The sequence below is a fragment of the Homarus americanus genome, unplaced genomic scaffold (assembly GCF_018991925.1).
Source record: "Homarus americanus isolate GMGI-L3 unplaced genomic scaffold, GMGI_Hamer_2.0 scaffold24523, whole genome shotgun sequence".
NCBI classification, from domain to species: domain Eukaryota; kingdom Metazoa; phylum Arthropoda; class Malacostraca; order Decapoda; family Nephropidae; genus Homarus; species Homarus americanus.
In genome coordinates, this window is record NW_024744357.1 from 1,160,663 (window position 1) to 1,188,336 (window position 27,674).

Below are 27,674 nucleotides of genomic sequence, written 5' to 3' on the forward strand. Positions count from 1 at the left end.
TTACCTACTTCCAGTACTTTGGCTCCCACCTGTCCACCACCGCGAACATTGATGAAGAGAGTGAACATCGGATCAGATGTGCATCTCAAGCCTTTGACAGATTCCGTACCCGTATTTTCAGCTGTAGGGAACTGAAATTATCTACAAAGTTGCTCGTAAATCGAGCAGTGGTCTTCCCCACCCTGCTGTATGGCAGCGAGACATGGGTCACATACAGGAGGTACCTCAAAGCACTTGAAAACTTTCACTAATGTAGTTAACATTCTACCCCTTCGAGTTCGCTGGGAAGACAAGAGAGCAAATGCCAGTATTCTTGCTGAAACCAACTGTAGGAACATCGAGGCTGCCATTATCCATGGACAACTACGTTGGGCTGGCCATGTTATCCGCATGGACGACAGTAGACTGCCAAAGCAGCTACAGCCACCTAACGAATGGTAAACTTAACGCTGGTGGACAACGGAAAAGGTATAAGACAAACCTGAAAAGTGCCAAATCGACCCCCTCACCTGGGAGACGATCACGCCACGCCGTAACGGTTGGAGGAGCTCCACGCGAGGTGTCAATACTTTCGAGTTAGCCCGACTGCATACCGAGGCAGACAAACGCCAGCGCCGGAAAGACGCTGCCGCCAGGACTGCACTAGATGTAGCCCTCCACACGTGCAACATCTGTTTAGGGCCCTGCCGATCCCGTATCGGCCTCTCGAGTCACCTCAAAGCTCACCAACGAAGGTGACATCATTAATGACTGAAATCGTTGTATTATAGCTGGATGATCGTCATACTCGATTCCGAGTGACAGCAAAGTATTAGTATTAGTTTGTGTGTGTGTGTTTGTGACATAACTGGGCCAGAGATAAGAAGAACTCATGGTAGGTAGTTCATCCATATATTATATACATTTATACATATCCTCAAACTCATACCTGTTCAACGCACCAGGAATATGTATACATACGTTCTCTGGGATGTATACAAAAAATGGTCATTGTGCCGTGGAAGGGTCAGCTGTCTTGTGCGGTCATTCTAATAAATCTGTCAAATGTGTGGCGCATGTCAGTCTGTTCTGCATCAGTGTGGTGCTTCATGGCCTATTCCCTCTGTAGGTAGAATAATCACAAGAACCACATAATATTCCTCCCCAGAGACGATCATATCCCTTGTCAATATAGCAATAAGGTGAACACAAAATGAGAGGGTGTTAAATATCTCCGGGTACAGCGATAGTGAGCTTGGCCATGTACAATGATAGTGAGATTAGCCATGTATAACGATAATGAGATTGGCCATGTACAATGATAGTGAGTTTGGCTATGTACAGCGATAGTGAGCTTGGCCATGTACAATGATAGTGAGAGTAGCCATGTATAACGATAATGAGATTGGCCATGTACAATGATAGTGAGTTTGGCTATGTACAGCGATAGTGAGCTTGGCCATGTACAATGATAGTGAGATTAGCCATGTATAACGATAATGAGATTGGCCATGTACAATGATAGTGAGTTTGGCTATGTACAGCGATAGTGAGCTTGGCCATTTACAGCGATAGTGAATTAGTGATCTTGGGCATGTACAGTGATAGTGAGGTTGGCCACGTGTAGAAATATAACTTTTCTTAAATGTAAACAAAAATAACTAGGAAAAGAAGCTAGAAGACGAGAATGGGATACTGTCAGGTTATGTAAAATGAGACAAAAAAAAAGCAGAACAACTTGAACTAAAGGAGTGTCGCATTTCTTACCATCAAGAGGGCAAAAACAGGCAGAGGAGTGGCGTGTGAATTTCCTCATTCATAAAAAACAAACATGAGAAGACCACTTTGGAAAATGAAAGTATCTTAGACCGAATAATGAGGCTACTAGCACATGAAATACCAGAGGGATTCAGGTATATTATATTATATTATTGAGACGAAAGCGTAGAAGAATTATGAGATGGATTTGAACTCTAGGTTATAGTTCAGGTATATAATGTGGTTTGACATTAATTTCTGGAGATGAAAGAGTGGAGGAATTTTATGGTGAACTTAATTAAAATAGGAAATTGTCATTGAACATTACCATTATTGTAGGTGACCGAAGCTAATACCGAGAGAAAAAAAATTAGTGAACGTCTGTCAGGTGATTGTGACAAGTGATTGAAAAAATCATCAACTTCTCGCGTAAATTGTAGAACATAAAAAATTTTACTTATGATAAATCATAATTGTTTCTCTAAACAGAAAGTTGATAGTAAATGAACTTCGAGAAAAGTTCAAGTGAAAATAGAAAACGTGACCACGATGTATCGGGTCTCACTCAGCCAATCCAAAACTTGCTCCGTAACAATCTTGTGCGAATTAATATTATTAACATTGTGATTATCTGTCTATAAAAGAACATTTATATAAATAAGAATTTATATTTGTTCGTGCATTTCTTATTTCAGTGCAAGTGTTCGTGTTACTGTGTATTGTATGTTTACAAAGACTAACATACAACTAAACTGGTTTTCGCGTGAGCTATTATTATTATTGTTCCATTATTATCATTATTGTTAATCATTCCTTTAAATATATATTAATACAGGACCATTATATTACTCTGTCGCGTTATTAACATGATAAAAACTTTAGCTCTTGCATTATTATTAAAACAATTATTGCTCTGAAAGTAGTTCTGAACAGCGTCTCACACTGTGGAACATATTGGACATTCTCACCTTTCGGGAGTGTCTACCCACAGCAAGCGTCTCTTCTCCATAGTGTACAATACGATCATATCTGTAAATATTGTTTTGGCTTCAATTTACGTTATATCACTCCAAATTTACACGTGGTAGGTGACTAAGACGACAATGAGGATGGCCAAGAAGGAAGAAACCTACCCGGAAGGATCTTGAATTGGAATAGGGAAGTTAAAACTGATCCAACGTAATAGGTCTTAATGGGGTCTCGGAGACACTCATCATCGTGTTTCTCCGATGAGCGTGAGCACACCTGTGAGCCACAGACACAGAGAGCCAGCGTGGTCAAGTATTTTTATCTCGAATGTATTTCTTTTCCTCACAATTAATTTCTTACGCAAATGAAAATAATAATTTGTGTATTGAAAAGTAAGTTGCCCTGGTAAGTATAGTTTAAGAGATTGTCTTTTAGCCCACGAGAGAAACCTACGGCTTTTCTGGCACACTGGATCAATATTGAATTGAGTTTCTTTCGCCAGAAGCAGAAAAAGAAACAAGGGTGTCCTCTCAAGTCATTACTCATCTTTAGACTTAATTCTCTACCTGCTGTGTGTGTGTGGTACTACGTTATATTGTACAATGTCCCTCGGCGATGGTCGTTCGTGATAATATACTAGGCGCGAGCTTGAGTCCTTGCAACGCACGATGGGTGTTAATGGTATGCATGACTTTACTTAGGTCTTTATTAAACTTTACAAAACTTAAATAATCATTAATAAGCATACATTAAGTCGACGTAATTATCACCAGAAGCCAGAAGCTATTGTCTTGCTATACAGTCTACCCATAGCTGGGGGTAGGCTGGTAGCTGGGTGAGGGCTGGTAGGCGGGGTATTGGGCAACTCCTTCGTACTCGATCTGAGGTACGTAGCCGGAGTCACCGTCAACGTAGTAAGTGACCCTCTGCAGGCGACCGTCGGGAAGCAGCACGTAGTAGGAGCCCTGGGTGTTATAGCCGTCACGGGACTCCTGGTGGCCGAAGTCGTTGCCATTGTAGTCGTCCTTCACAGCGTAGTTGAAGTCGTACCGAGCGGGACCCTGGAACATAAATTATGGCGAGTGACAGTAGTTCACTATTTGAGCAGCCACCTAATTTTCAGCAAAGATCACAGTTGATATCCTGTATTATATTGAAGTAGTTCCAATGATATAGACTGAATTAAATTAGAATGAATTATACACATTTTCAGTTATACAAAGTCACAGCCCCTATAATCATAAAATTTATAAGATTGAACTCACCAATGGCTCTGGAGTGTAGGGTCTAGGATGGCCATATCCTAGGACAGGTGGAATGTCTGGTCTGGCCAGGGCAGTGGCCACCAGACCGGCCAACACCACCACCTAATGCAAGAAATAAATGGTAAATTAGTTATGCTGTCTCTCAATTTAATAAAAAAAATGTAATCGGAGCCTCATACTAATCAAGTACTGAAATTTCTACTATTGTCTCTTTATTTTTTATATAAATTGAAAGTGAATTCTCCTCAAATCTTCAGGTCAACAAACCAGAACACTGTCACTGCTAATAAACCTCTTCATTTATTTACTAGATCACAGAACCAGTTTTTGCCTCCGTCCTACCCGAGCCCCGTGACTCAGGGGAAAGAGAATCGATTCACGTCTACTATCGGTCAGTAAAAGTGATCCAACCCAACCCAACCCTATGACCTTACCAGAGCAGAGAGGTTGAGTTGCACCTTACAAAGCATGGCTGGGAACCTCAGTGATACCTTCCCACCACCATCGTCGGCTTTTATACAGCTTACATAAGTCTACGAACCGACCTGCGCTTACGTCACCAAACTGAAAAAAGAAGAAAAAAGAAAAGACAATCGCTGGGGGGAGGTGGAAGGGAATGTTATTATGGTGTGCTTTAATTTAGGGCGACGCCGTTGCATGACTAAGAAGAAAGTCAATATACAGTATAAGAGGAATGTCACTGGTCGCTGAGTGTCGTAAGTTCGGTCCGGGAATTATGCACGTGATATCAAGCAAAACAGTTGGTTAAAGATTTTATTTTTGTAATTTAAATCTACAGTAATGGGTTCTGATGATGATGATGATGATGGGGGTGAAACTGTCAACTTACCTGTGCTACTTAATTATGCAGGAATTACCATAGATATTGGTGAGAATTCGTTATATAGTTCCTGGATTGATGGAGATATTATTTGTGATATTGGAAAGGATCTGACTTACTCGTGTACTGTAATGATTTATAATAAATTAGGATTATCTATGAAATATGTAAGGGTTTGATTTACTTGTGTACGTGAGTGATTGGTAAACAAAATGTAAGTTAGCGTTTCTTTACCGTGGTTTACTGACCACTAGTGATATAAATAATCCCCTTTCTAGAACAGCATCTCTTACCTGTGTCTGTTTTAATGATTGATGTTGCAAAAATGATTCCAATTAATGTCTCTCGAGTCTCCTTTTAACGGCGTGTTCTAGAGGGTGATGTCGAAAATGAAACTCTTCGTATGCTAGGACTGTTCATGTGTACTGTGTACCGAGATACCTTATATACATACTAAATCAATGTAAACTGGCATGGCAATTTTACTGAATCTCTCTCTCTCTCTCTCTCCCTGGTACTTAACCCACCTTAGTTCGTCTGTTCATTGCAAATAGGGATGACAAACTTGATAATATTATAATGTATCTTACCCTGATGTTCCTCGAGTGTAATGTTAGTTACTACAACTACCAGAGTTATCAAAGCACCTTTCACTAACTCTTACAATTTCCCCCAACAGACAAGTCATAAAAGGATAAGAATTACGTGGTATAATACATAAATTTGAATCTTCTCGACACGCAATAGCATGTTCAAGATATACACGGCTATTTAATGAGGCTAAATTGGCCAGGTATTCCCTCAGAAGGTAATATTAAGAGTCAGTTCGTGCTCGCGACGGTGATCAGAAAGTGACTGGAACGTAACGCTGGTAGTATAGGGTGTACTCGCCCGGGACTAAGGTCTATGTTGCGGCTCGTTTCGCTGATCACTTCCTGCCTCATATATAGGGAGCTGTATTCATGACGTTGTTATCTGTTACAAAAATTAATAATAATGAAGAATAAATCTGAATAATAGAGAAATAGCTATAATTTATATGTTGATTATTTTTTATTGAAAACTCAAGTAGTTGTGTACAGAGAATCGATCAAGTCTATAATCGTTACGTGTACTATAATTGGCTAGCTTCGTTCCATTGAGGAGCCACACGGCAAAAGTAAAGAAGACAAAATTTTAACAAATGTGATAAACAAAATGTAAACAGAGAAATATACAAACTGATACAATTAAGACAGTACAAGTGAGTTGAGGTTAAAATAAAGGTTATGGATAGTTATTATCTTATGGTTTAATGATACAATTCTGCCTAGAATTCCTCCAACATCTGTGGAATATAGTAAATATTGTGTAACATGTAAAGTACTTCAGTATATATACGTGAATTAATAAACAAGTAACCATGATAGTTTTATGAATTAAAATTAATCAAAAATAATTATGCAGATTTAGATATGTCGATATCAAATATATTACTGTTATACACTTCAATAACAACAGCGTATATGCCAGCACAGTAAGAACACTGTTCATCAACAATTAGATATTAAGAGAGACACAACTTTCTATGTTTTTATTTAGATTATAATGACGTTATGACATTATTTCGATTTACATCTCAGATATAAATGTAAGAATGTAAATTCCAGTGAATTTCATAATGTATTGTGAAGATGATGTAAATATACAATAACAAGACTAGTTCCGTAATATTATTTCAAAAGATGTACGTATTTTACAAATATTTATTTTCTATTCCCTGACAACATGGTTCAGATTCTTCATAAATTTATTCATTAATGTGTTTCTTGGAGCTGTGAAAGGTGAAATTTCAACCAGGTGGGCGACTCTTTAGATGCGACAAGAAAAAATATTACGTTTTCGAATTGGTTTGAGGCTCTTCCTTGATGTGCTCTTTCATCCCCAGAGAAGAAGAATAGACAAAATCCATATATTATAAAGAATCTGTCTTTAGAGAGATAAAGAATAAAATATAACTGCCCGTAACACAATTTGTTTAGTGTCCGCTTTCGATAAATTAATAACGAAATATCACACCTCAAATACTGTACACAGAATTAAATAGGAAGTCGTGTAAAGTAACCTTGACTTTTGGAGATGAAAAACTACCTAAATATTATTGTGTCTTTAGTGTTGATTCAGTTAAAAACTTTTAGTCGCTTTACACGTGGTATACGAAAGGACTGAGACTTTAAAGTACTGAGTTTTATAATATTGACCTACCATCACTCCAGTTCTTTATTATTACTAAGAAACTGGATCTGAGAACCATTATAGAAATTTTAATGATTTCACTTTCAGCATAGTCGTTCCTGTTACTGTGTCTCATTAGTATCACGTGATGACGATAGCCAAGACCTTCATGGCACTACTCTTACGCTGCCACAGTTATCATTTAATTTTAAGTTACGTTATACTGTACCTCATGTCCAGAGCCTGAATGTGAGAGAGAAATAGAGGGGTGGGAGGGAGGGGAAAGACAGAGATCATGAATGAAACAGAGAAAGAAGGAGAGGTTTTATTAGAGAGAGAGAGTGTGTGTGTGATTAAAAGAGATAAAATATATAAATTGACAAACAGATAAACGAGTCCTTAGGTTTCGTTAATTCAATTTGCTATTAAGTGATTATGGTAAGACAGAGGACTGCAATACCGTAAGAGATCCTATCCATGTTCCCATTATAGCGATAATAGTACACATGAATGGAGTTTTATATTAAACCTATGTATGTGTCTGTATTATGATTATTTACATGATAGAGTATGGCCCTTCAGAATTATCCCTATGTAGTGTAATATATATATATATTATATATATATATATATATATATATATATATATATATATATATATATATATTTCATTAGCCCAATAAAGCACACGGACTTCTACATATAATCAACAACCTCACCCCGCCAGGACTCGAACCCACGATCTTATGTGTGTGACCTGGGAACGTTACCTCTAGACCACTAGGACACAAAAGCAGTCCTAGACTTTGTTATATTTCACACAAAGTCTGTTCATCGAGCTTATGGCGCCGTGAACCTCCAATAGGGGACTACCCGTGCCTCGTAAGTTATCAGAGTAACGTTTTACCGAATCCAGCTTCGAAACATGAGGATCCATACATATTTCATTAGCCCAATAAGCATTACTCTGATCACCTAAGCGGAAGGGGTAGTCCCCATTAGAGGTTCACGGCGCCATAAGCTTGTTGAACAGGCTTTTTGTGAAATATAACAGAGTCTAGGACTGCTTTTAGTGTCCTGGTGGACCAGAGGTAACGTTCCCCTGACACAATCATAAGATTGTGGGTTCGAATCTTGGTGGGGTGAGGTGTTGATTATATGTAGAAGTCTGCGTGCTTTATTGGGCTAATGAAATATATATATATATATATATATATATATATATATATATATATATATATATATATATATATATATATATATATATATATATCCACAAGGAAAGAAGAAAACACGAAGTTCCCAAGCGCTTTCGTGTAATTCACATCTTCAGGGGTGAGTACAGACTAAAGAGAAATACAAACCAAGGTGTATATATACAGAGGAGGGTGAGACCAGGTCCACAATGGTCAGGTATTAGGTAATGATCCTACTAATCTTTAAATAGCACACAACGGTTGGTGGTCAGGTCAGATGGTAAGGTGACCCGACCATCTGACCTGACCACCAACCGTTGTGTGCTATTTAAAGATTAGTAGGGTCATTACCTAATACCTGACCATTGTGGACCTGGTCTCACCCTCCTCTGTATATATACACCTTGGTTTGTATTTCTCTTTAGTCTGTACTCACTCCTGAAGATGTGAATTACACGAAAGCGCTTGGGAACTTCGTGTTTTCTTCTTTCCTTGTGGTTATCAGTATATACCTAGATCACAATGAAAACGTGGATAAGATAAATCTTGATAAAATCACACGGGAAAATGGAAACAACGGAGTACCTTAGCTTCCGTCTTTATTCAAGACATCTTCAGAGGCAACTGGATTACATGGACAGAGAGAGGCTTAAATATACAGGGTGACCTTAAAAACATGAGGTCAGGTCATAATGATGACATCCACTAATCCCCACACCAACACACACGTAGAGGAGCTTAAGAGAAGGGTGGTGACGTGACTAGCCAGGTCAGGTCAGAAAAAAGGGACCCACAAAATAACTATCATACATCTAGATCAAAGGTTTTCAAAGCATTTTTAACCTTGGGCCACTGACAAATAAATTTATGTAACATATTATCAGTTTTGAACTGACCATCACTAAGGTTTATTGATTTTAATTCCTTAATCAAACTAGCTTCAACCAGAAGTCTTTCTGTGACACAAGAGGATTTGAATACTTCTAAGCTTTTTTCCCAAGCAATGGGGTGAATATTATTCCTAACATGAACGAACAAGGCACTGCTTTCAGATGCAGTTCTGATATTATACTTATGTTGTTTGATTCTGAGCTGCAGTGTTTTTCCTGTCTGACCTACATAATTACAATTACATTTGCTACATGGAATACAATAAACACTTCCATTTACATTCAAACTTGGGCTATTCCTTATTAACATATTGGTAATGGTTGAGTCATACTTGAAAACAACATTAATATTTAGAAGCTTGAGGGACCGAACTAACGGGACAAATTCATTACGATAGGGCAGAGTCAAAATATTCTTAAGTGTAGAAACTTGTCTGGTTTGAGAGGAATGAAAGGATTTTTTAGCCCTTTTAAAACAACGATCAACAAACACAGAAGGGTACCCGATACATGAACACACTATCTGGGATATTTATTGTACTGGGAACATAATGACATCACAAGGTACTGCGACGCGGGTCATCGTCAGTAGCAGCGTCTCGGCAAGGACGTGTTCTTTGTGGTATCGTCCTGAATGGTTTCATCCACGACAAGAACACTCCTCTAAGTATATTTTTGGTATCTTGTGATGGTAAGAGAATGAATATCAAAATGTTATGAGTAACTGTTTCGGTGTTTATATTTTTGTGATGTTGAAGGCACCAGTAACAAAACGTAAATCACACATAAACTGCCTCAATGGAATTAACATTGTGGTCATACGAAAACGTTTTAACAAGCATATTAACAGAGCAGAACCCGTTGGCTGCAGTCGTTAATGATATCAGTAAGATGGATGCGAAGTCTCCTCTGTCATTTTGTTTTTGTTTTTCTGAGGAGGATAAAGGCAAGAAGAGGTAGACAAAGGTAGAGGAGGACGAAGGAACTTAGCACGATGTTATGACGGTCTATGGCTCTATACGGAAGAGGATGGAGAGAAGGTGGAAGTCAATTACTGTGGTACGGTGTGTGAGGTAAAGGCAAGGACCGAGTGAGTGGGAGGTCAGCACAATCATGAGAAAGAATGCAGCAAACGGCCAACACAATCGAATTTCTATACTGAGAAGAAAAGGTCAAAGACTCTCGCGTGGATTTCATATCAATCATATTATTCTGAAGGTTTATTTCTGAGTATCTCCAGTCGTCTGATTAGTACTGGCTCAAGCTCAGCAGGGCGTAGAACGAAGTCGTCTGTTCCTTGCTGCTTAAGGTGGGGGTTTAACAGATGGCGTGACACTTAATTTATAAGACCATAGGTGCAATATATATATATATATATATATATATATATATATATATATATATATATATATATATATATATATATATATATATATATATATATAACCTCAAAAAGGAAGTGGTTATATTACTTTATATATATATATATATATATATATATATATATATATATATATATATATATATATATATATATTTATATATATATATATATATATATATATATATATATATATATATATATATATATATATATTTATATATATATATATTTTTTTTTTTTTTTTTTACACACAAGTCCCATACCAATTATCGGGACAACTGTAAATCCTTGACGTGTCCCCATAAGTCATATATAACTATAAACATATATGACAATTTTGCAGACCAAGATAAACAAACCAAGTGTGACTAACAACTTTAGATGGTATAATTAAGTCAGACATATTGCACCATTAACTTTATTTCAAAATATGGTCACCACAAAAATGTATAAAATGCCTTCATTAAAACCTTATAAATATTTAGTAAAGTAAAACTGGTTATAATGTTCGTCACACTAGCCATAGCTGGGCTCAGGTTGGTAAGATGGTGAGGGCCCATATGAGGGTGAGGGCTGGTAGGCGGGGTACTGGGCCTCGCCTTCATACTCAACTTGAGCTACGAAGCCAGAGTCGCCGTTGACGTAATAATTTACTCTCTCGAGACGACCGTCGGGAAGCTGAACGTAATAGTTGCCCTGAGTGTTGTAGCCATCACGAGATTCTTGGTGACCGAAGTCGTTGCCGTTGAAGTCCTTCACGGCGTAGTTGAAGTCGTACCTGGGAGGATCCTGGAACAAAGCGGCAGTTGACTCAAAACGCTGTTCCTGTACCATATTGTATTGGATACCCCAAAATTTTCCCTTCATATATGGACCATTTGGATGCATTAATATTAATATTCAGTCAATTATACAATAAGACGTGTACTCACCACTGGGCCGGGGTTAACATAAGCTGGGTTGGCCAGGGTGACAGCCACAAGGGCGGCCAACACGATGATTTGCTGACGAGAAAATCAAAGTGGTTATTATTTATGAGAAATAGTGTAATATGAAGAAATATTATATACAGGTAGATGTAAAATATTTGATGCCTTGTCATAAAGCTCTTCCTGTCAATTATGTTCCCTACGCCCAAAATATCCACAGATGAGACACATCCGCTACTATAATGATCCTTAGCATGGAGAGGAAATATAGTCATGGATTGTGCTCTTTTCTGCCCTTACTCCCTTTTTTGTGACAAACGAGACAAGTTATGCCAACCAAATTATGACCAGGTATTGGACACAATCTATGTCCCTGCTCTCAGGAGGTTGACCCTCAAGTGAGTGTCACACCTCACCACAGTTGTGTGTACCTTCTGCGCCATGTTCGGTGGAGCTGTGATGTCTGCTGGCGGGAACGATGGTTTTTATACTGCAGCTCCGGCCTTCATGCTGCATCACACCTGAGACAAGTAAAAAATCATTCAGTAAGATATATTAGTTTTAACTTTCGTGATCGGGAACAATGAGCTCTGTGTCTGATTACATTCTTATGTAATAATAACGTATTGAAAGGCCAGGGTCGTCACTGGTACAAAGGAAGAAATATGTAAACATTGGTTTTCATCCGCGAAATTACTTAAGAGATGAATAAATAATATATCTTATGATTTGATGGTGACAAAGTAGCGTAGCTGGTTACTATATACATCTTTCCAGTGCTGAGCGTGATGACGGTGTTGCGACCACTGACAAGTCATGCCTTACGGGGGGCTGTACTAGCTGTAGGACGCGGCAACCCTGGACGTTTTAACCGAAAAATTACTGTATTTCAGCTCATTCTACACATCGAACTTTATATTACACGCTCTGAATATCATTGAGGGTTGGGTCTTCCCCTGACATTGACAACAAGGGAATGTTTCTCCCGAGTCATGCACTGTTCACTTCCACACCGATGACAAATAAAAGACAATGAATGTTCCAGCATGATTTTCTTGGTTCAAGACTTGAGTTACGTAAATCTGGAGGTCGAAGACGAGGTATATAAAACAGCATCACTGAGGTCGAGCATCACTGTCACTCTCCCGATATGACTTGTAAGGTACATTTTACATTTTGTGTTTTTGCGTCTTGGAAAACTAGAATAAATGTTTCATGATATATTGATCTTAAGGTACTAATCTTCCTCCGTTTAAAATGAATATCAACAACAGTAGATGTTTTAACAGTAATGTGTGTAATTGTATATTTCAATATCAAGAGCTTGGAAGAAAATATTCTTTATCATTCACTGAAATTATACTAAGTTTTTCTCTGTTTCCTTCATAGTTTATTTGACTAATTCATTCTCCACCAGGTACTGTTCCTCGCCGCCCTCGTGGCCCTCACCCTGGCCAGCCCTGAGTATGGGCGGCCCGGCCCAGTGGTGAGTTCATACATGTTTATTTCATTCCCAAGTTTGTCATAACGCTGAGAAACTCACATAGTCATACCGGTCATTGGTCATAATGCTATGTGCAGTGTTATTATGGGATTGGTAAAGTGAACCACTGGCGTTTTGTTCTAGGATCCTCCCAGGTACGACTTCAACTACGCCGTGAAAGATTTCAACGGCAACGACTTCGGTCACCAAGAATCTCGTGACGGCTACAACACCCAGGGCAACTATTACGTTCAACTTCCCGACGGTCGTCTCGAGAGAGTAAATTACTACGTCAACGGCGACTCTGGCTTCGTAGCTCAAGTTGAGTATGAGGGCGAGGCCCAGTACCCCGCCTACCAGCCCTCACCTTCATATGGGCCATCACCATCTTACCAGCCTGAACCCAGCTATGGCTAGTCTGACGAACTGGGAAGTAGACTAATTTGAACAAAAATATACTTTTACTAAGCGAAATGTAATCATTATGATAGAATAAAGATATAATTATCTTAAAATGTCATTCATAATCACCTCATTTTACTGAATACGTCGTGAATGTTGCTGAAAGAGAGATAGATTAATCAGGTCCCATAGTAGTGGATCAGTAGGGTTGATGCTTAGATTAAATCTTTAAAATTGGTAATATAACGCTAAATATTCCACAGGTATTACGTATTGGCACTTTGAGGAACTCGTCATAGTTTTGGAATATCTAAAACTTCATAAGAACGAGTCTTAGTGTGGGAGGAAACGACATAGGTAAGGTTAGGAGTGAGGAACTTTTCAAGAGGTATAGGGAGGCGCTGGGGAAGATTAGAGATAGGGGAGGGATCCCGATAGTATGTGGTGTCTTGCCTAGAAGAGGGGTTGGTCGTGAATGGCTGTCCAGGGCAATTGCTATTAATTGCCGACTGGAAAAACATTGTGCAAACAATGGTTGGGCATTCATTGATGACTGGCAACGATTTTATGGCAACGACTACCTGTACTGTCGCGACGGAGTACACTTGTCTCGTGAGGGGGTAAAGACGTTGTCTGCATCCCTGGAGCGTGAAATTGTCACTCCGAAGGGGGGGTTTCGCCAGTAGAGAGGGGTCGGGGAAAATGGGAGTCAAAAAACAAGCAGGTCCTGGGAAGTAGTGAAACAGAAGTAGATAATGCTGAAAATATAGTTCGTCATAATAACAAACATCAAAGTAATAAATGTAAAACAGATAGAAACGGAAGAAATATATTGAGTGTTTATTATACTAATAGTAGAAGCCTGTGTAACAAAATGGACCAGCTCAGGGCCATTGTTAGTAAAGAGAACATAGATATAATTGCAATAACGGAAACATGGATAAATTCAAACAGCAAGCATTTTTTAGCAGAATTTCATATTCCAGGATATAACCTATTTAAATCTGACAGAGTAGGAAGGAGAGGTGGCGGTGTAGCAGTGTATATCAGGGTGTCATTAAAAAGCTGCAATAAATCAAACATTAAAACAAATAGCGACAATGAAAGTATTTGGGTAGAGATTGGTGAGGGCAGTGAATCCGTAGTCATTGGTGTTATATATAGACCACCTAATTTGAGTAGGAACGATGGTAAATTGCTATGGGAGGAAATAAAGAAGGCATCTGATAGAAACAATGTATGTATTCTAGGCGATTTCAACTTTTCAGGCATAGATTGGAAAAATCAACTTAGCGATAATGAATCTGAAGATTTTCTAGAAGTAGTACAAGATAGTTTTTTATATCAATTCATAAACTCGCCCACTAGAGGAAATAATATCCTCGATTTAGTTCTCAGTAATAATGAAAATCTAGTAAAAGATGTTGGGATTGTAGACGAACTAGGAAACAGTGATCATAAAGCCATATATTTTAACATAATATGGGATAGCAGGAAGAAGGAAAATTCGGCCTTGATCCCGGATTTTAGGAAGGCTAATTACGGTAGCTTAAGGAGAGACCTAAGGGATGACCCTATGGTCAAAAGATTAATCCCCCCCACACCTCAGGAAACTGTCAACTTAGGACGGGATAACCCCGAATTTAATTTAGCAGCTACTTATGAACAATTTATTGCGACAATCAATAATGCCCAAAATAAACACATCCCTAAAAGAAAATTCAGATCGATACGGAACCAACCAAAATGGATGAATAATAGACTCTTAGATCTTCTAGGGAAAAAGAAAAGAGTATATATAGAAAAGTTAAGAAAGGCGGAAAATCCCTTACTTGGTTACTATCAGGAACCTAACAAGACAGGTAAAAACAGAAATTAGGAAAGCAAAGAGAAATTTATATGAAATCAAGGTATGAAACAGATCGAAAAAAATAACTACGGCTTTTTATCAACTGTATAAATCAAAGGTTAGAATGCAATAGGTCCTTAAAACTACGACGGGAGAAATGACTGATGATGAGTTAGAAATGTGTGATACGTTAAATAGTCATTTTTCGCTCCGTGTTCACAAATGAAAACCTAGCACAAGTTTCAGAAGTTCATAAGGTATATAACGACAGTATGAAAACCATTTGATGAATATCAATATTACTGTAACTTACTTGCGATATGCGTAAAGTATTAACAAACTGAAGCCCTCATAAATCGCCTGGTCCAGGCAGGGTATATGCTAGAATATTAAAGAATGTAGAGATGAGTTGAGTAATCCATTAGCAGTTTTATTTAATAAGTCATTAGGAATCGGGCCTAAGTGCCAGAAGCTTGAAACTTTTGCAAATGTGGTTCGATTTTCAAAAAATTGATAAATGTTAGCATCAAATTACCGTACATTGGTCTCACGTCATCTACTTAGGCAAGTTGCTAGAGTCAATTATTGCTACAAATCAGAAGCCGCAGCAAACATTCAGCAATTCATTCTTCTCAACGGGGTTCACAGGACGTTCTTGTCTCTACAAATTGTAGCTTTTTTATAAGAAGTAGCAACAGCAAGAGCTTGTTGAATAATGATAAGTCATATGATATAATTTATTTGGAGTTTTAGTAAGCGTTATTCAGAATCCTCATGAGATTGATAAGGAAGGTGACACATGGAATAAATTGGATCAGTATTAAAATGGATTAGGTCATGGTTAACTTTAGTGAAACGAAGAGTCAGCATAAATGGATTAAGTCAGACTGAGGTGCGGTCAAAAGCGGAGTTCCCCGGGGATCATATTAGGCCTCTGCTGTTTGTTATATTCATTAATGATGTGATTTGAAGCATAACTAGTAGGATTAGTAAATTTGCAGATGATACCAAAATGGGGAGAGTGATAAATTCGAACCGGTGACTTTGAACACCTTCAAAGAGATCTAGATACCTTACATGAGTGGTCGTAAACTGGCAAATGAATTTTAATACTGATAAATGCAAGGTACTACAGATGGGAAGACGATACAAACGTTAAGTACATAAACTAGGTAACACGAAATAGAAAACTCAGTTTGTGAAAAAAGATCTGGAGTGTATTTATTGTAACGACTGAAACCTGAAAACAATGTATTAGCGGCGTTATAACCGAGCCAAGCAAGGATTGCGGTTCATATCTGGGTCTGTGAGTAACTAAGAACTGCTGACGTTATCTTGAAACTTTACTAGCATTGGTAAGGCCACACATGGATTATGCGGTTCAGTTCTGGTGTCCTTATTATAGAATGGACATAGATTCTTTGGGAGAGAGTACAAAGAAGAGGCCAGCAAAATGATCCATAATATTAGAAACCTTCCATATGAAGAAAGACTGAAAAGCGGAAGCACATTCATTAGAGAGGCGTAGAGTTTCTTAGGGAGATATGATGAGGGTGTACAAGTGGGGTAAGTCAGGATTAACAAGGGTAAAATGGAAGATGTTCTAAAAGCTCAGTAATAACGGAAATAACTAGAACAAATGGCTTTAAATTAGATAAATTCCGATTCAGAAAAAGGATATATGAGGCAAGCACTGGTTTGGTAATAGAGTTGTGGATATGTGGAATAGGCTACCGAGTGCTATATGGTAGGATCCCAGGGACGCTAAAGGAGGCTTTAAGACGAAGTTGGATAGGCACATGGAAGTGCTGGGATGGGTGTGAAAGGGATCTCTGCCTGCATGGGCCAGTCGGCCTCCTGCAGTATCCCACTTTCTTATGTTCTTATGTTATTTAATTCTGTACTCTCTTGAGGGTTGAAAACATTCACCTCCCTCTTACCTCACAATAAATTAGTCATGGCTGAAATTCTATCGATGACATGGCAATAATCTTTCATAAAAAAAAGAACTTTTGCTCAACGAATCTGTAATTTCTTTGTAAATTTTCAGGAACTCAGGTACGATTTTCTCCCAAATATTTAGGATGATCTTTGAAGCATCTGGGAAGACTTTAAATTTACATGAAAGGATAAATCATTAAGTTGTTTATAAGAAGACATATTCGTGTTATCTTCACATAAATAACACGTCCCTAAGTTTCACGATCATTAAGGCAGCCCACGTGAAGCTACAGCCACTAGGGAGCTGTACCCATTCCTCTCAGGCTTGGACGTGAGGTTCAGTTATCATATTGAAATAGATCAAAGATTAAATTGTTTTGAAAATCTAATTCAAATTGTTCATCAGTCCAATTGCTTCATTAACATTCATATATTTTCCTTTAACTTTAGCAATAAACAGATGTTAGCCATAACTTAATGATGTGGGATTGTGTTTCTGACACAAAGACTGTCATAGATTTCATCAGAACTTTTTCCGAATAACCTATTGTATTTTCATACACATTGTATCTGTTTGTTTAAATAATCCAATGTTCCCAGTATCAATTTGTCTTTTTATTATTCATGAACTTAAGTTAATGATGTCTCAGCTAAAACATCGAGAAGTCACTAACAAATTATAATTGCATTTATAGAGACTTTCATCATCAGAGATCACCAAATTTTCTGTTATTTCAAACAATAATTATCTGTCATTGACACGAAAGAGAACATCACTGTTATCCATAATATATTATTCATCTTTATATAAACTGTTGTCGAACTTTTGTAATTCATCTCTTTAAACATGTGTGTGTTTGTTGGTTTTCAAGATCATCTTAATCTGCACGGACACAACACACCAGGGTTACCACTTTACCGGGAAGCTGGGAAAAATTAATTATATTTAGGTTTGCACAACTTAGAACAGACTTTGAGATTCGTAATAACTAAAAAATCTGGTCAAGAACTGGATATATAGTTGTCCTGTATCAAGGTTGTAGCGTGTGTTTACTGGACTTTTTTATGTGAAGAGTAAAAATAATCTACCTGTACCTAAGATATAATAATAAGCCTCATCTAGAGAAGTCTTGTTAAACTGGGCAGTTTATCTCTGAATGAGGAGAATTATATTTGCTGAACTGAAAAAAAAAAAGAATAGACAAGACCTAGAATAAAAAAAAAACGCCTCAAGTCTAGGAAACTAGATATTTTACCTGACAGCAATAACACTTACAGAGTGGCGTCATGCTCTAAGTTCCGGCAGAGTTAATTTTGTTCAGTACCTTGTAACAAAAAAAAAAAAATTAAACTACGCGTGAAGAAATTTACATTACGTGAAACAGAAAGGAGAGAAACACTGGCAGGAAATGTAATAAATAAATCATTGAGTTTAAATTACGTAACGTAAATCAAATGTGTGCATGAGTGCAATAATTGTCTTACCTCAAAAAGATCACATTGGATGATTAAAAAGTCTATCTAGCTATTTATTGCATTATAGGTATTTATCTACACATTTTTCAAGAATATTTATAACCGCCTGGCGTGGTGTTACGTGGAAATCGTACAGGTGAATTATTATTCATAATTTAAAGTTTCGCATAACAAAGTTTCAAAGAGGTAAGTTAATACAGTTTTCCATTGGTATCTTTATTGTAAGGACTCCACTAAATGCTAACATATGACTCATATTTCAAACATTCCTATTCGTCAGACTAGCCATAGCTGGGCTCAGGCTGGTAGGAGGGTGAGGGTCCATACGAGGGTGAGGGCTGGTAGGCGGGGTACTGGGCCTCGCCATCAAATTGAACTTGAGCTACGAAGCCAGAGTCACCGTTGACGTAGTAATTTACTCTCTCGAGACGACCGTCGGGAAGCTGAACGTAATAGTTGCCCTCAGTGTTGTAGCCATCACGTGATTCTTGGTGACCGAAGTCGTTGCCGTTGTAGTCATTCACAGCGTAGTTGAAGTCGTACCTGGGAGGATCCTGGAACAACACGACAGTGGTTCATTTTCTTACGTACCAACACTATGCCACTCGCAACACAATGTTAAACCACGCATGCAAAAGTCTACTTGTGTGATTATTTGGTTTCATCAACACCAACACTTACTCCGGCATACTTAGGAAACACATGTAAACTCACCACTGGGCTGGGGGGAACATAATCAGGTCTGGCCAGGGTGACGACCACAAGGGCGGCCAAAACGATAATTTGCTGTTGAGAGAATATGGGTATTAGTTAGCATAATGTTGTAAAAGCACCGCCGGAGAGATATTATGAAAATGTAAAAATCTGAACCTAACAAAAAGTTTTTTGTGCTAGTTATATGCACATTTCTCTTTGGCACTAAACTCAAACCTATAAGCAAATTGTTTTTGTTGTTTTAAGTTTTGACAAAATTATAATTTTATTAACTCGTTACTTTTTTCATATTTTTTTATTCTATTACGGTTCAGAATACTTCGATCATCTAGAAAAGCCTTATAGTTATGTCGAGAATACAAGGTGTATCGCTGCTGTCAATAGGTTGACCCTCAAGTGTGTGTCGCACCTCACCACTTAAACTGTGTGTACAGTACCTTCTGGGCCATGGTGGAATGGAGCTGTGGTGCCTGCTGACGGGAACAAACGCTTTTATACTGCAGTCGCGCCCTTCATGTTGCATCACACCTTTGGCAATTGAAAAATCAGCTAGAAATGATTTTTTAACCTGGGCAAAAGAAAAGAATGAACTTTTTGAGTGTGATCACACTCTTATGTAACACTGTTGAGAGGCTAGGTTCACTCCTGATATAAACTATATAAATGTTAATATAGTTACTAACAATTATGAGAAATTGGAAAATCAAGTTTCAATACATATCGAGAAGTCTTGAAACTATGAAATGTTAACAAATTTTATTTTCTAATTTGATCATGAAAGAAACATCTCTTCCGTCTTGTCCGTGATTTCGGTGAACTGACCACAAACATGTCATAACGGATGGAAAATATGCCCGTCGTAGAATTAGTCAGGCACATGCATCTGGTTCGGAAATTTTAAAATAATACGATCCACTGCAGGTCGGTTTAGTCTATAGCGTTTGCGTGTGAACGTTTCCTGGCCTAACTTAACTAGGGCGAAACGTTCAGATCTAAAAGGCCGTAAATAAAGACATCCGATACTTCAACGTCCTTCACTTAAACATCCTAGGCTGAAGCTTCCAATGACACAACCGCGAAAATCCTGAAAACCACAAGAATTTACCTCGAGGTTTCTTCTGTCACGAACACCTCCAATGAGACTTAGCGGACCTGGGTGAAGGAATACAGTGCAGCAAGATGACGCCAAAATAAAACAGTGTAAACTACATGCACGGAATGACATTTGACTTGACATTACTTATTCCGTGTTCTGTATCTAACTTCAGATACTCGTTTGTGGATATTTTGTGTTAATCAGGCGTAATTTATTTTAATTTTTAGGCCCTTACGATTATCATCAAATACAAATGATTTTAGAAACGGTCTTAAAATTGTACAATTCGTTCGTGGTGAATATTTCTCTTTCATTGTTCAAGCAATATGAGAGGAGGAACCGACCTGTCCATCCTCCAGACTTATCTCTGTACGTTTATTTACTTTTCTCAAATAAAGATTGACTGTAATTCTCATCGCTTTATATATTTTGAAAATTTGCGTTTATCATGACCGTTATAATAAAAAAACCATTTGGATATCAGTAATGTAACTGAACTGTAAACAAACAACATTGCAGAAAATTCCTGTCGCTCTCTACGTGACCAAGGTTTCATTGTTTCCTTGACATTGATAACAAATGAGTGTTTCTCAAGCGTTATGCGTTGCTCTGTTCCACACCATTTACACCTAGTAATTAATAAACGTTCCAGCGTGAATTTTTTAAATCAAAAGTTGAGTTACATAAACTTGGGAAGTCGTCGGTGAGGTATAGAAGGCAGCATCACTAAAGTTGAGCATCGCTGTTACTCTCCTCAAATGACTTACTGTACATGGTACAATTCACCTTCTGTGTTTATATCCCACAAAACTTAACTAATTATTTCATGATGTAGTCCTCTTCGTGTACTAACTTGTCCGCTACTTACTCCAGCGTCCACATCATCAGTCTTTATCTTTATATGTCAGTGTTTAATCGACAGGAATATACTTAAATATATATATATATATATATATATATATATATATATATATATATATATATATATATATATATATATATATATATATATATATATATATTCAAAAGAAAGATGCTATTGTCTTAAATTGAAAATGCATTGCCATTTCTTTCTCCCGCAAATTATGTCCGAGCAACTTATTCTCCGCCAGGTTCTGTTCTTCGCCGCCCTTGTGGCTGCCACCCTGGCCAGCCCAGTGTATGGCCGACTCGGCCCAGTGGTCAGTTATCACACGTTTAATTTTCAAGTTTATGTAAATGTCGAGAAAGTCACAAAATCACACAAGTGATGTAGATTTATGTGTGCATTTTGGCTCAAAAATTTGATTGGTGGCACAGAGTTGTTACGTAAGAAAATGAACCACTGTAGTCTTGTTCAAGGATCCTCCCAGGTACGACTTCAACTACGCCGTAAAAGACTACAACAGTAACGACTTCGGTCACCAAGAATCACGTGACGGCTACAACACCCAGGGCAACTATTACGTTCAGCTTCCCGACGGTCGTCTCGAGAGAGTAAATTATTACGTCAACGGCGACTCTGGCTTCATAGCTCAAGTTGAGTATGAGGGCGAGGCCCACTACCCCGCCTACTAGCCCTCACCCCTTACCAGCCTGAACCCAGCTATGGCTAGTCAGACGAACTGGATTATTCCAAATGTTGGTCATATATCTTAATTTTATTAGAGTTAAGATATTACAATAAAAGTAGATGACATTATTTTAAGTTCCTTTTATGAAACTTCCTCGTGAAAGACTTTCAATTCTATTTATATATCAAACTGTGTTACAATTATCATGTAACACCAGCCAAACAGTCATATAGAAGGTAAATAAGTATCCGGACCTTTAAAAACAGTGTGTTTTTTAGGTTATAGCAACGATTCATGAATACTTACTCGTTAAGAGATTATAATCAATATTACTGTCTTAAAGTAATGTTAATGATCTGTTGATGACAATTGAGTGCAAACTTCATTGCATATAGACATAATGACTCGGATGTTCTACTCGCTACTCTTACTCTTGTTTACAATACACTATTAAACACATTGGTTTATTTCTAGCACCTGCCAACAACTCCTTCCTTGCTATTTTCTTTTTTATTACTTAATTGTCCAAGTCAAAACTTTTCACATTTCAAGTTTTTGGTCAGTGGTGTTTTTTCTCCCGATATACAACACAAACTTTGCGGGTATATTGAGCACGACCCACCGTGACTGTGAGTGTCAGGTTCCCGCTATTTATGCAACTTCAACTTCCAGGTTGTTCTTAGGTTTCCTCAAAGTTTTAAAATACAGTTTGCAAAAAGTTTCATCACATTAAGAGACAGAAGGCCTATTTTCACAATCAATTTCAAGTTGAGGTTGACGATCTCTTAAACCCCTGTTTGTTATGTTTTCTCTTCGCACATTAAAGAATTATCAGTTATCACTTGTACAGAACAGCTTAAAAGTCTTGATGATTTTTTCCCCAATACTTTCAAATTCTTTTAAATTTCAAAGTTCAGAGATTTCAATAAAACACGTTTACAAAAACTCCTGTGAGATTTTAGACATTGTCATTATACTGTATAAAAACAGCAATACCAAGTCATTCACTTATGACTAAAATCTGTTTATTTAATGATAAAGAAATCCACCAATGATAATTAATAAATTCGAGTTCACTTATTCTTTTTTAATCCTGTCGAAACTATTTCCATCCACTTTCTTACTCAACATCAAAGTGACCCAGAATAAATGTCTTCCCTTTCGTGAGCCAAGAGACCCGTCCTCTCTGGTGACTTCTATAGCGTTATCTGGTGTCTTACTTTTCATCAAACTTTAGGATGTGTGAGTAATATGAAGCTCAGACGCGTGTCTTCCTTAGAACAGCATTACCATTCTTAATTAACAGTAAGTTAAATACCTTAAATATGTCATGGATATCATGAAGATTAGACACCCCAGCTTGTTTCACCTAATGATTAAACACCTTAATGCTAACCTAACCTAGCCTAACCTAACCTAACCTAACCTAACCCCCTCTAATAAGCGTTAGGATGTTTAATCATCAGTTCAAATAAGATGATGTCATAAACTAAACTATAACTTAAATACAAAATACACAAGTTATTAGAAAGAACAAGAAACGTATACAAAAACAACAACAAATAAAGGAATGCTTAAGAGTATTGTAAAAATTTCCTCAAGTGAAATTTATTGCAATGTCATTTACCTGAACTTCAGCCAGCAACCCAGTGACTTTGTTGTGACGTAAGAGGGGGAGAGGTGTGACACGGCCAGTATTCTGACGTTTCATAGATATTGTGATATTTGTTCATCTCAATAAAGGGGTGGATATCGTAAAGGTTCTTAATAGTTCGTGTAAGTTTTTATACTTAAGCACATAGATTACTTACTGTATATACTGTACATTATAACTAATTCGAATGGTATAATATTATCATTAACTTTTATGTTTCACTAGAAAACAATCTCCCTCTCTCGATTGATTATTCACACCGGCATGAATGACTCTAAAATTCAAGTGAATACAAAATCCCCCCAAAATATTTTCGCCGGGCAATTTTTCAATTAAATACATGAAAAGGGAAAAAAAATACTTCATAAGCATTGTTCTTTATGGCATTATAATTACAGTTAAAATAAGTAAAATGTACAACATAATTCAACAGACTAGCCATAGCTGGGTTCAGGCTGGTAAGATGGTGAGGGCCCATATGAGGGTGAGGGCTGGTAGGCGGGGTACTGGGCCTCGCCCTCATACTCAACTTGAGCTACGAAGCCAGAGTCGCCGTTGACGTAGTAATTTACTCTCTCAAGACGACCGTCGGGAAGCTGAACGTAATAGTTGCCCTGGGTGTCGTAGCCGTCACGAGATTCTTGGTGACCGAAGTCGTTGCCGTTGTAGTCATTCACGACGTAGTTGAAGTCGTACCTGGGAGGATCCTGGAACAAGATGCCATTACTTTACCGTCTTTGTAAACGAAATATTTAGTATTTCCACAAAACTGTACCACACGTCTGGTTATTTTAAATTATGATCATCAACTCCGAAGATAAGAAAAAAACGGCTTGAACTTACCACTGGGCTGGGGTTGCCATACTGAGGACTGGCGAAGGTGGCGGCCACGAGGGCGGCGAAGAACAGTACCTGACGGAAAGACTATTATATAAATCATGTTAAGGACAAACAAAAACCTCGTATCATATCTCCATTTTTTACATTAGACAGACGATATTTTTACGATGCCTTTAATCTTGATATATTATTCTATATCACAAACATAACCAGAGACAATACTATGAATAATATGCTCGAGTGTTCAAGTTATTTCATTAAGTAAACAACAGTTTTATACCACAAGACCAACTATCTATTCTATACAGTATTCGTTCCAGTTCAATTTTGGGAGACACAAAAACACACAAGTTAAACTGTACCTTGTAAGTCATGCTGTGAGTATGACTAATGCTCTACCTTACTGCTGCTGCCTTATATACCTCGTTGTCACCCTCCAAGTTTACGTAACTCAACTTCTGAACCAAGGAAATCACGTCGGAACATTCACAGTTATTTGGTTGTCAAGTGCGCGCTACTTGACGCGTGAGAAACACTACTAGTTTATCAACGTCAATAAAGGTACAACAATATAAATATTCTTTAATTATGTGTGATTACAGTTCAAATACATTAATAATACAATAATATACAAAAGATTTTGTGTGTGCTCAAGATAAGAACATAAGAATGGAGGAAACTGCAGCGGGCCTATTGGCCCATACTGGGTAGTCCAATTTACACCCAACCCCAATTGCTCATATATGCATCCAACCTATGTTTGAAGCTATCCAGCGTATTCGAGTTAATGTTAATATTTGGTAACTTGTTCCATTCATCCATTAATGTTTCCAAATCAGTGTTTACCTATTTCGCGCCGAAATCTAAATTTGTCTAATTTAAAACCTTTGTTACGAGTTCGCTCCTGGTTGGATAGTTTAAGTACCTTTGTAATGTCCCCTTTGTTTAACCCTGACTTCCATTTATACACCTCTATCATGTCGCCCCCTCGCTCTACGTACATGTATATATACATGTACAAAATTCTATTACTGTTTAGACGAGTATTATCGTTTTTCCCAACATATTGCCTAAATGAGGATTGAAAATTTTTCACTGCAATGAAATTTGCTATAAGAGACTATGAATATGTTAAGAACACTATTACTTGCGGTAATATCTGATAATAACTGAAAATGGAAACAAATTATTCCTAATTAGCATTGAAAATCACAAAGAAAATATCCAGTGTCAAATACAGTATTTTTCAGTCAATTAGTTTTTAGTTCCCTATTTTCGTAGTGTTTTGCCACTTGTTTCTATTGCCATATTGTTGGACCTCCACCATTCATGTCCGTCTTGAGTCCCAGTGAAGATGTTCGTGACAGCAAAACGAAGCAGTCACGAGGTAAATTCTTGTGGTTTGGGTGATTTTCATTGTCGTGTCATTGGATGTTTCGGCTCCTGATGTTTATTTACTGTATGTAAAGGACGTTGAAGTACCGGATGTATTGCTTACGATGTTTCGCCTTCTGATATTTTAACCGACTTAGGTCAGGATACATTACTCCTGAGGGTCACTGGCTCACTCCTAGGGTCTCCCAGTCCACTTAGTTGTGAATGAGGAAGTGCATTTGGTCGCGTGCTATACCGACCACAGTGCCTCTTTATGTACTAAAAAAAAATATTAATATAAAGTCTGCTCGAGTTAGGAAATTTCTAGGTCGATACACCATCGCCTAAAACGTACTGTGCTGGATCGATTAAACGAAAATAATAACATTTACATCGTTTTTTAATATGAGGGAGAACCCTTGCTTCTCTTCACCACAGTTACATAAGAGTGTTATCACGGTCATAAAGTTCAATGATGTCTTTCATACAGACCATGAAAAATAGGTTACTGAGACTTTTTTATCAATTGTCTGAGGTGTGAGGCAACAAGAAGGCCGCAACAGCAGTATAAAAACCTTTGTTCCCGCCAGCAGGCATCACAGCTCCTCCCAACATGGCTCAGAAGGTACACACAACTGTGGTGAGGTGTGACACTCACTTGAGGGTCAACCTCCTGACAGCAACATCAAAACGTATTTCCTGCACCTGACCACAACTTGCCGAGATGACCGGTGTTCTTTTTAGGGTTATATAAACAAGAAATAAATTAATCATAAATTGGTTAGTTAGTGATGAGCGTCATTATGGTGTAAAGATGTATAACGCTGAATGGGAGCGCCTCACGTTACGTTTAGATTTATAATGTTTTGTAATGGTTCTTACCATTGATCTATATTACAACATTATGCTAACTAATACCCACATTCTCTCAACAGCAAATTATCGTATTGGCCGCCCTTGTGGTCGTCACCCTGGCCAGACCTGATTATGTTCCCCCCAGCCCAGTGGTGAGTTTACACGTGTTTCCTAAGTATGCCGGAGTAAGTGTTGGTGTTGATGAAACCAAATAATCACACAAGTAGACTTTGGCATGCGTGGTTTAACATTGTTTTGCGAGTGGCATAGTGTTGGTACGTAAGAGAATGAACCACTGTCGTCTTGTTCCAGGATCCTCCCAGGTACGACTTCAACTACGCCGTGAAAGACTACAACGGCAACGACTTCGGTCACCAAGAATCACGTGACGGCTACAACACTGAGGGCAACTATTACGTTCAGCTTCCCGACGGTCGTCTCGAGAGAGTAAATTATTACGTCAACGGCGACTCTGGCTTCGTAGCTCAAGTTGAGTATGAGGGCGAGGCCCAGTACCCCGCCTACCAGCCTTCACCCTCCTATGGGCCCTCACCCTCCTACCAACCTGAACCTAGCTATGGCTAGTCTGACGAACTGGGATATTTAAAATGTTTGTCATATTTTAGCGTTTAGTGGAGTCAAGATATTACAGTAAAGATGCCAATAGAAAACTGTATTAACTTCCCTCTTTGAAGCTTAGAATTATGTACAGTATAATCATCCAACTGCAGGTACGATTATCATACAACTCCTGCAGGCAAGCTCTTCTTTCTCCATATGGCGAATTGAATTGATGCTCTGTATTCTGAACCTTTGGCTTTGCAATGTAAATACAATTAACATTCATACACGAATGCTTATAGATGGATTCAAATTAAATGAAGAATTATTTTTCATTTGGTAATCGTTTTCCCCTTATGTTTGTTCCTTGTCACAGAAAAAGGCAATTCCGCTGTGATGTCGCCTCGTATTTAGTGATAATTCAATGTCATGTGAGAGATATGATGACTGT

General features: G+C 37.9%; 7 protein-coding genes across 8 annotated transcripts; 3 read left to right on the forward strand and 4 right to left on the reverse strand.

The window, feature by feature from the left end:
* Positions 1 to 3,398: 3,398 nt before the first annotated feature.
* LOC121877801 (cuticle protein 19-like) lies at positions 3,399 to 4,500 on the reverse strand. The gene is made up of 3 exons (XM_042383677.1): positions 4,406 to 4,500; positions 3,972 to 4,073; positions 3,399 to 3,767 (listed from the first exon to the last, which is right to left on the reverse strand). Exons 1-3 carry the CDS (start codon positions 4,439 to 4,441, stop codon positions 3,510 to 3,512), a joined length of 396 nt encoding a protein of 131 aa, XP_042239611.1. The 5' UTR covers positions 4,442 to 4,500; the 3' UTR covers positions 3,399 to 3,509.
* A 6,400-nt stretch (positions 4,501 to 10,900) lies between these two features.
* LOC121877788 (cuticle protein 19.8-like) lies at positions 10,901 to 11,895 on the reverse strand. Its single transcript, XM_042383652.1, has 3 exons — positions 11,857 to 11,895; positions 11,429 to 11,500; positions 10,901 to 11,285 (listed from the first exon to the last, which is right to left on the reverse strand). The coding sequence occupies exons 1-3, from the start codon at positions 11,866 to 11,868 to the stop codon at positions 11,013 to 11,015; spliced, it is 357 nt and encodes a 118-aa protein (XP_042239586.1). The 5' UTR covers positions 11,869 to 11,895; the 3' UTR covers positions 10,901 to 11,012.
* Positions 11,896 to 12,545: 650 nt separating this feature from the next.
* LOC121877836 (cuticle protein 19.8-like) lies at positions 12,546 to 13,423 on the forward strand. Its single transcript, XM_042383724.1, has 3 exons — positions 12,546 to 12,587; positions 12,843 to 12,911; positions 13,053 to 13,423. The coding sequence occupies exons 1-3, from the start codon at positions 12,576 to 12,578 to the stop codon at positions 13,323 to 13,325; spliced, it is 354 nt and encodes a 117-aa protein (XP_042239658.1). The 5' UTR covers positions 12,546 to 12,575; the 3' UTR covers positions 13,326 to 13,423.
* A 5,353-nt stretch (positions 13,424 to 18,776) lies between these two features.
* On the reverse strand, positions 18,777 to 19,765 carry LOC121877805 (cuticle protein 19.8-like). Its single transcript, XM_042383682.1, has 3 exons — positions 19,728 to 19,765; positions 19,291 to 19,362; positions 18,777 to 19,130 (listed from the first exon to the last, which is right to left on the reverse strand). Exons 1-3 carry the CDS (start codon positions 19,737 to 19,739, stop codon positions 18,858 to 18,860), a joined length of 357 nt encoding a protein of 118 aa, XP_042239616.1. The 5' UTR covers positions 19,740 to 19,765; the 3' UTR covers positions 18,777 to 18,857.
* A 1,706-nt stretch (positions 19,766 to 21,471) lies between these two features.
* LOC121877749 (cuticle protein 18.6-like) lies at positions 21,472 to 21,943 on the forward strand. The gene is made up of 2 exons (XM_042383606.1): positions 21,472 to 21,567; positions 21,728 to 21,943. Exons 1-2 carry the CDS (start codon positions 21,472 to 21,474, stop codon positions 21,941 to 21,943), a joined length of 312 nt encoding a protein of 103 aa, XP_042239540.1.
* A 2,015-nt stretch (positions 21,944 to 23,958) lies between these two features.
* On the reverse strand, positions 23,959 to 24,817 carry LOC121877844 (cuticle protein 19.8-like). 2 transcript variants are annotated; one of them, XM_042383737.1, is made up of 3 exons: positions 24,796 to 24,817; positions 24,437 to 24,517; positions 23,959 to 24,300 (listed from the first exon to the last, which is right to left on the reverse strand). In XM_042383737.1, exons 1-3 carry the CDS (start codon positions 24,805 to 24,807, stop codon positions 24,028 to 24,030), a joined length of 366 nt encoding a protein of 121 aa, XP_042239671.1. In that variant the 5' UTR covers positions 24,808 to 24,817; the 3' UTR covers positions 23,959 to 24,027. The 2 variants fall into 2 exon arrangements, with proteins under 2 accessions (XP_042239671.1, XP_042239672.1); XM_042383738.1 differs by having other exon boundaries at positions 24,437 to 24,505; positions 24,796 to 24,814.
* A 1,586-nt stretch (positions 24,818 to 26,403) lies between these two features.
* Positions 26,404 to 27,556, forward strand: LOC121877779 (cuticle protein 19.8-like). Its single transcript, XM_042383640.1, has 3 exons — positions 26,404 to 26,432; positions 26,743 to 26,814; positions 26,975 to 27,556. Exons 1-3 carry the CDS (start codon positions 26,421 to 26,423, stop codon positions 27,245 to 27,247), a joined length of 357 nt encoding a protein of 118 aa, XP_042239574.1. The 5' UTR covers positions 26,404 to 26,420; the 3' UTR covers positions 27,248 to 27,556.
* The last annotated feature ends 118 nt before the right edge of the window (positions 27,557 to 27,674 follow it).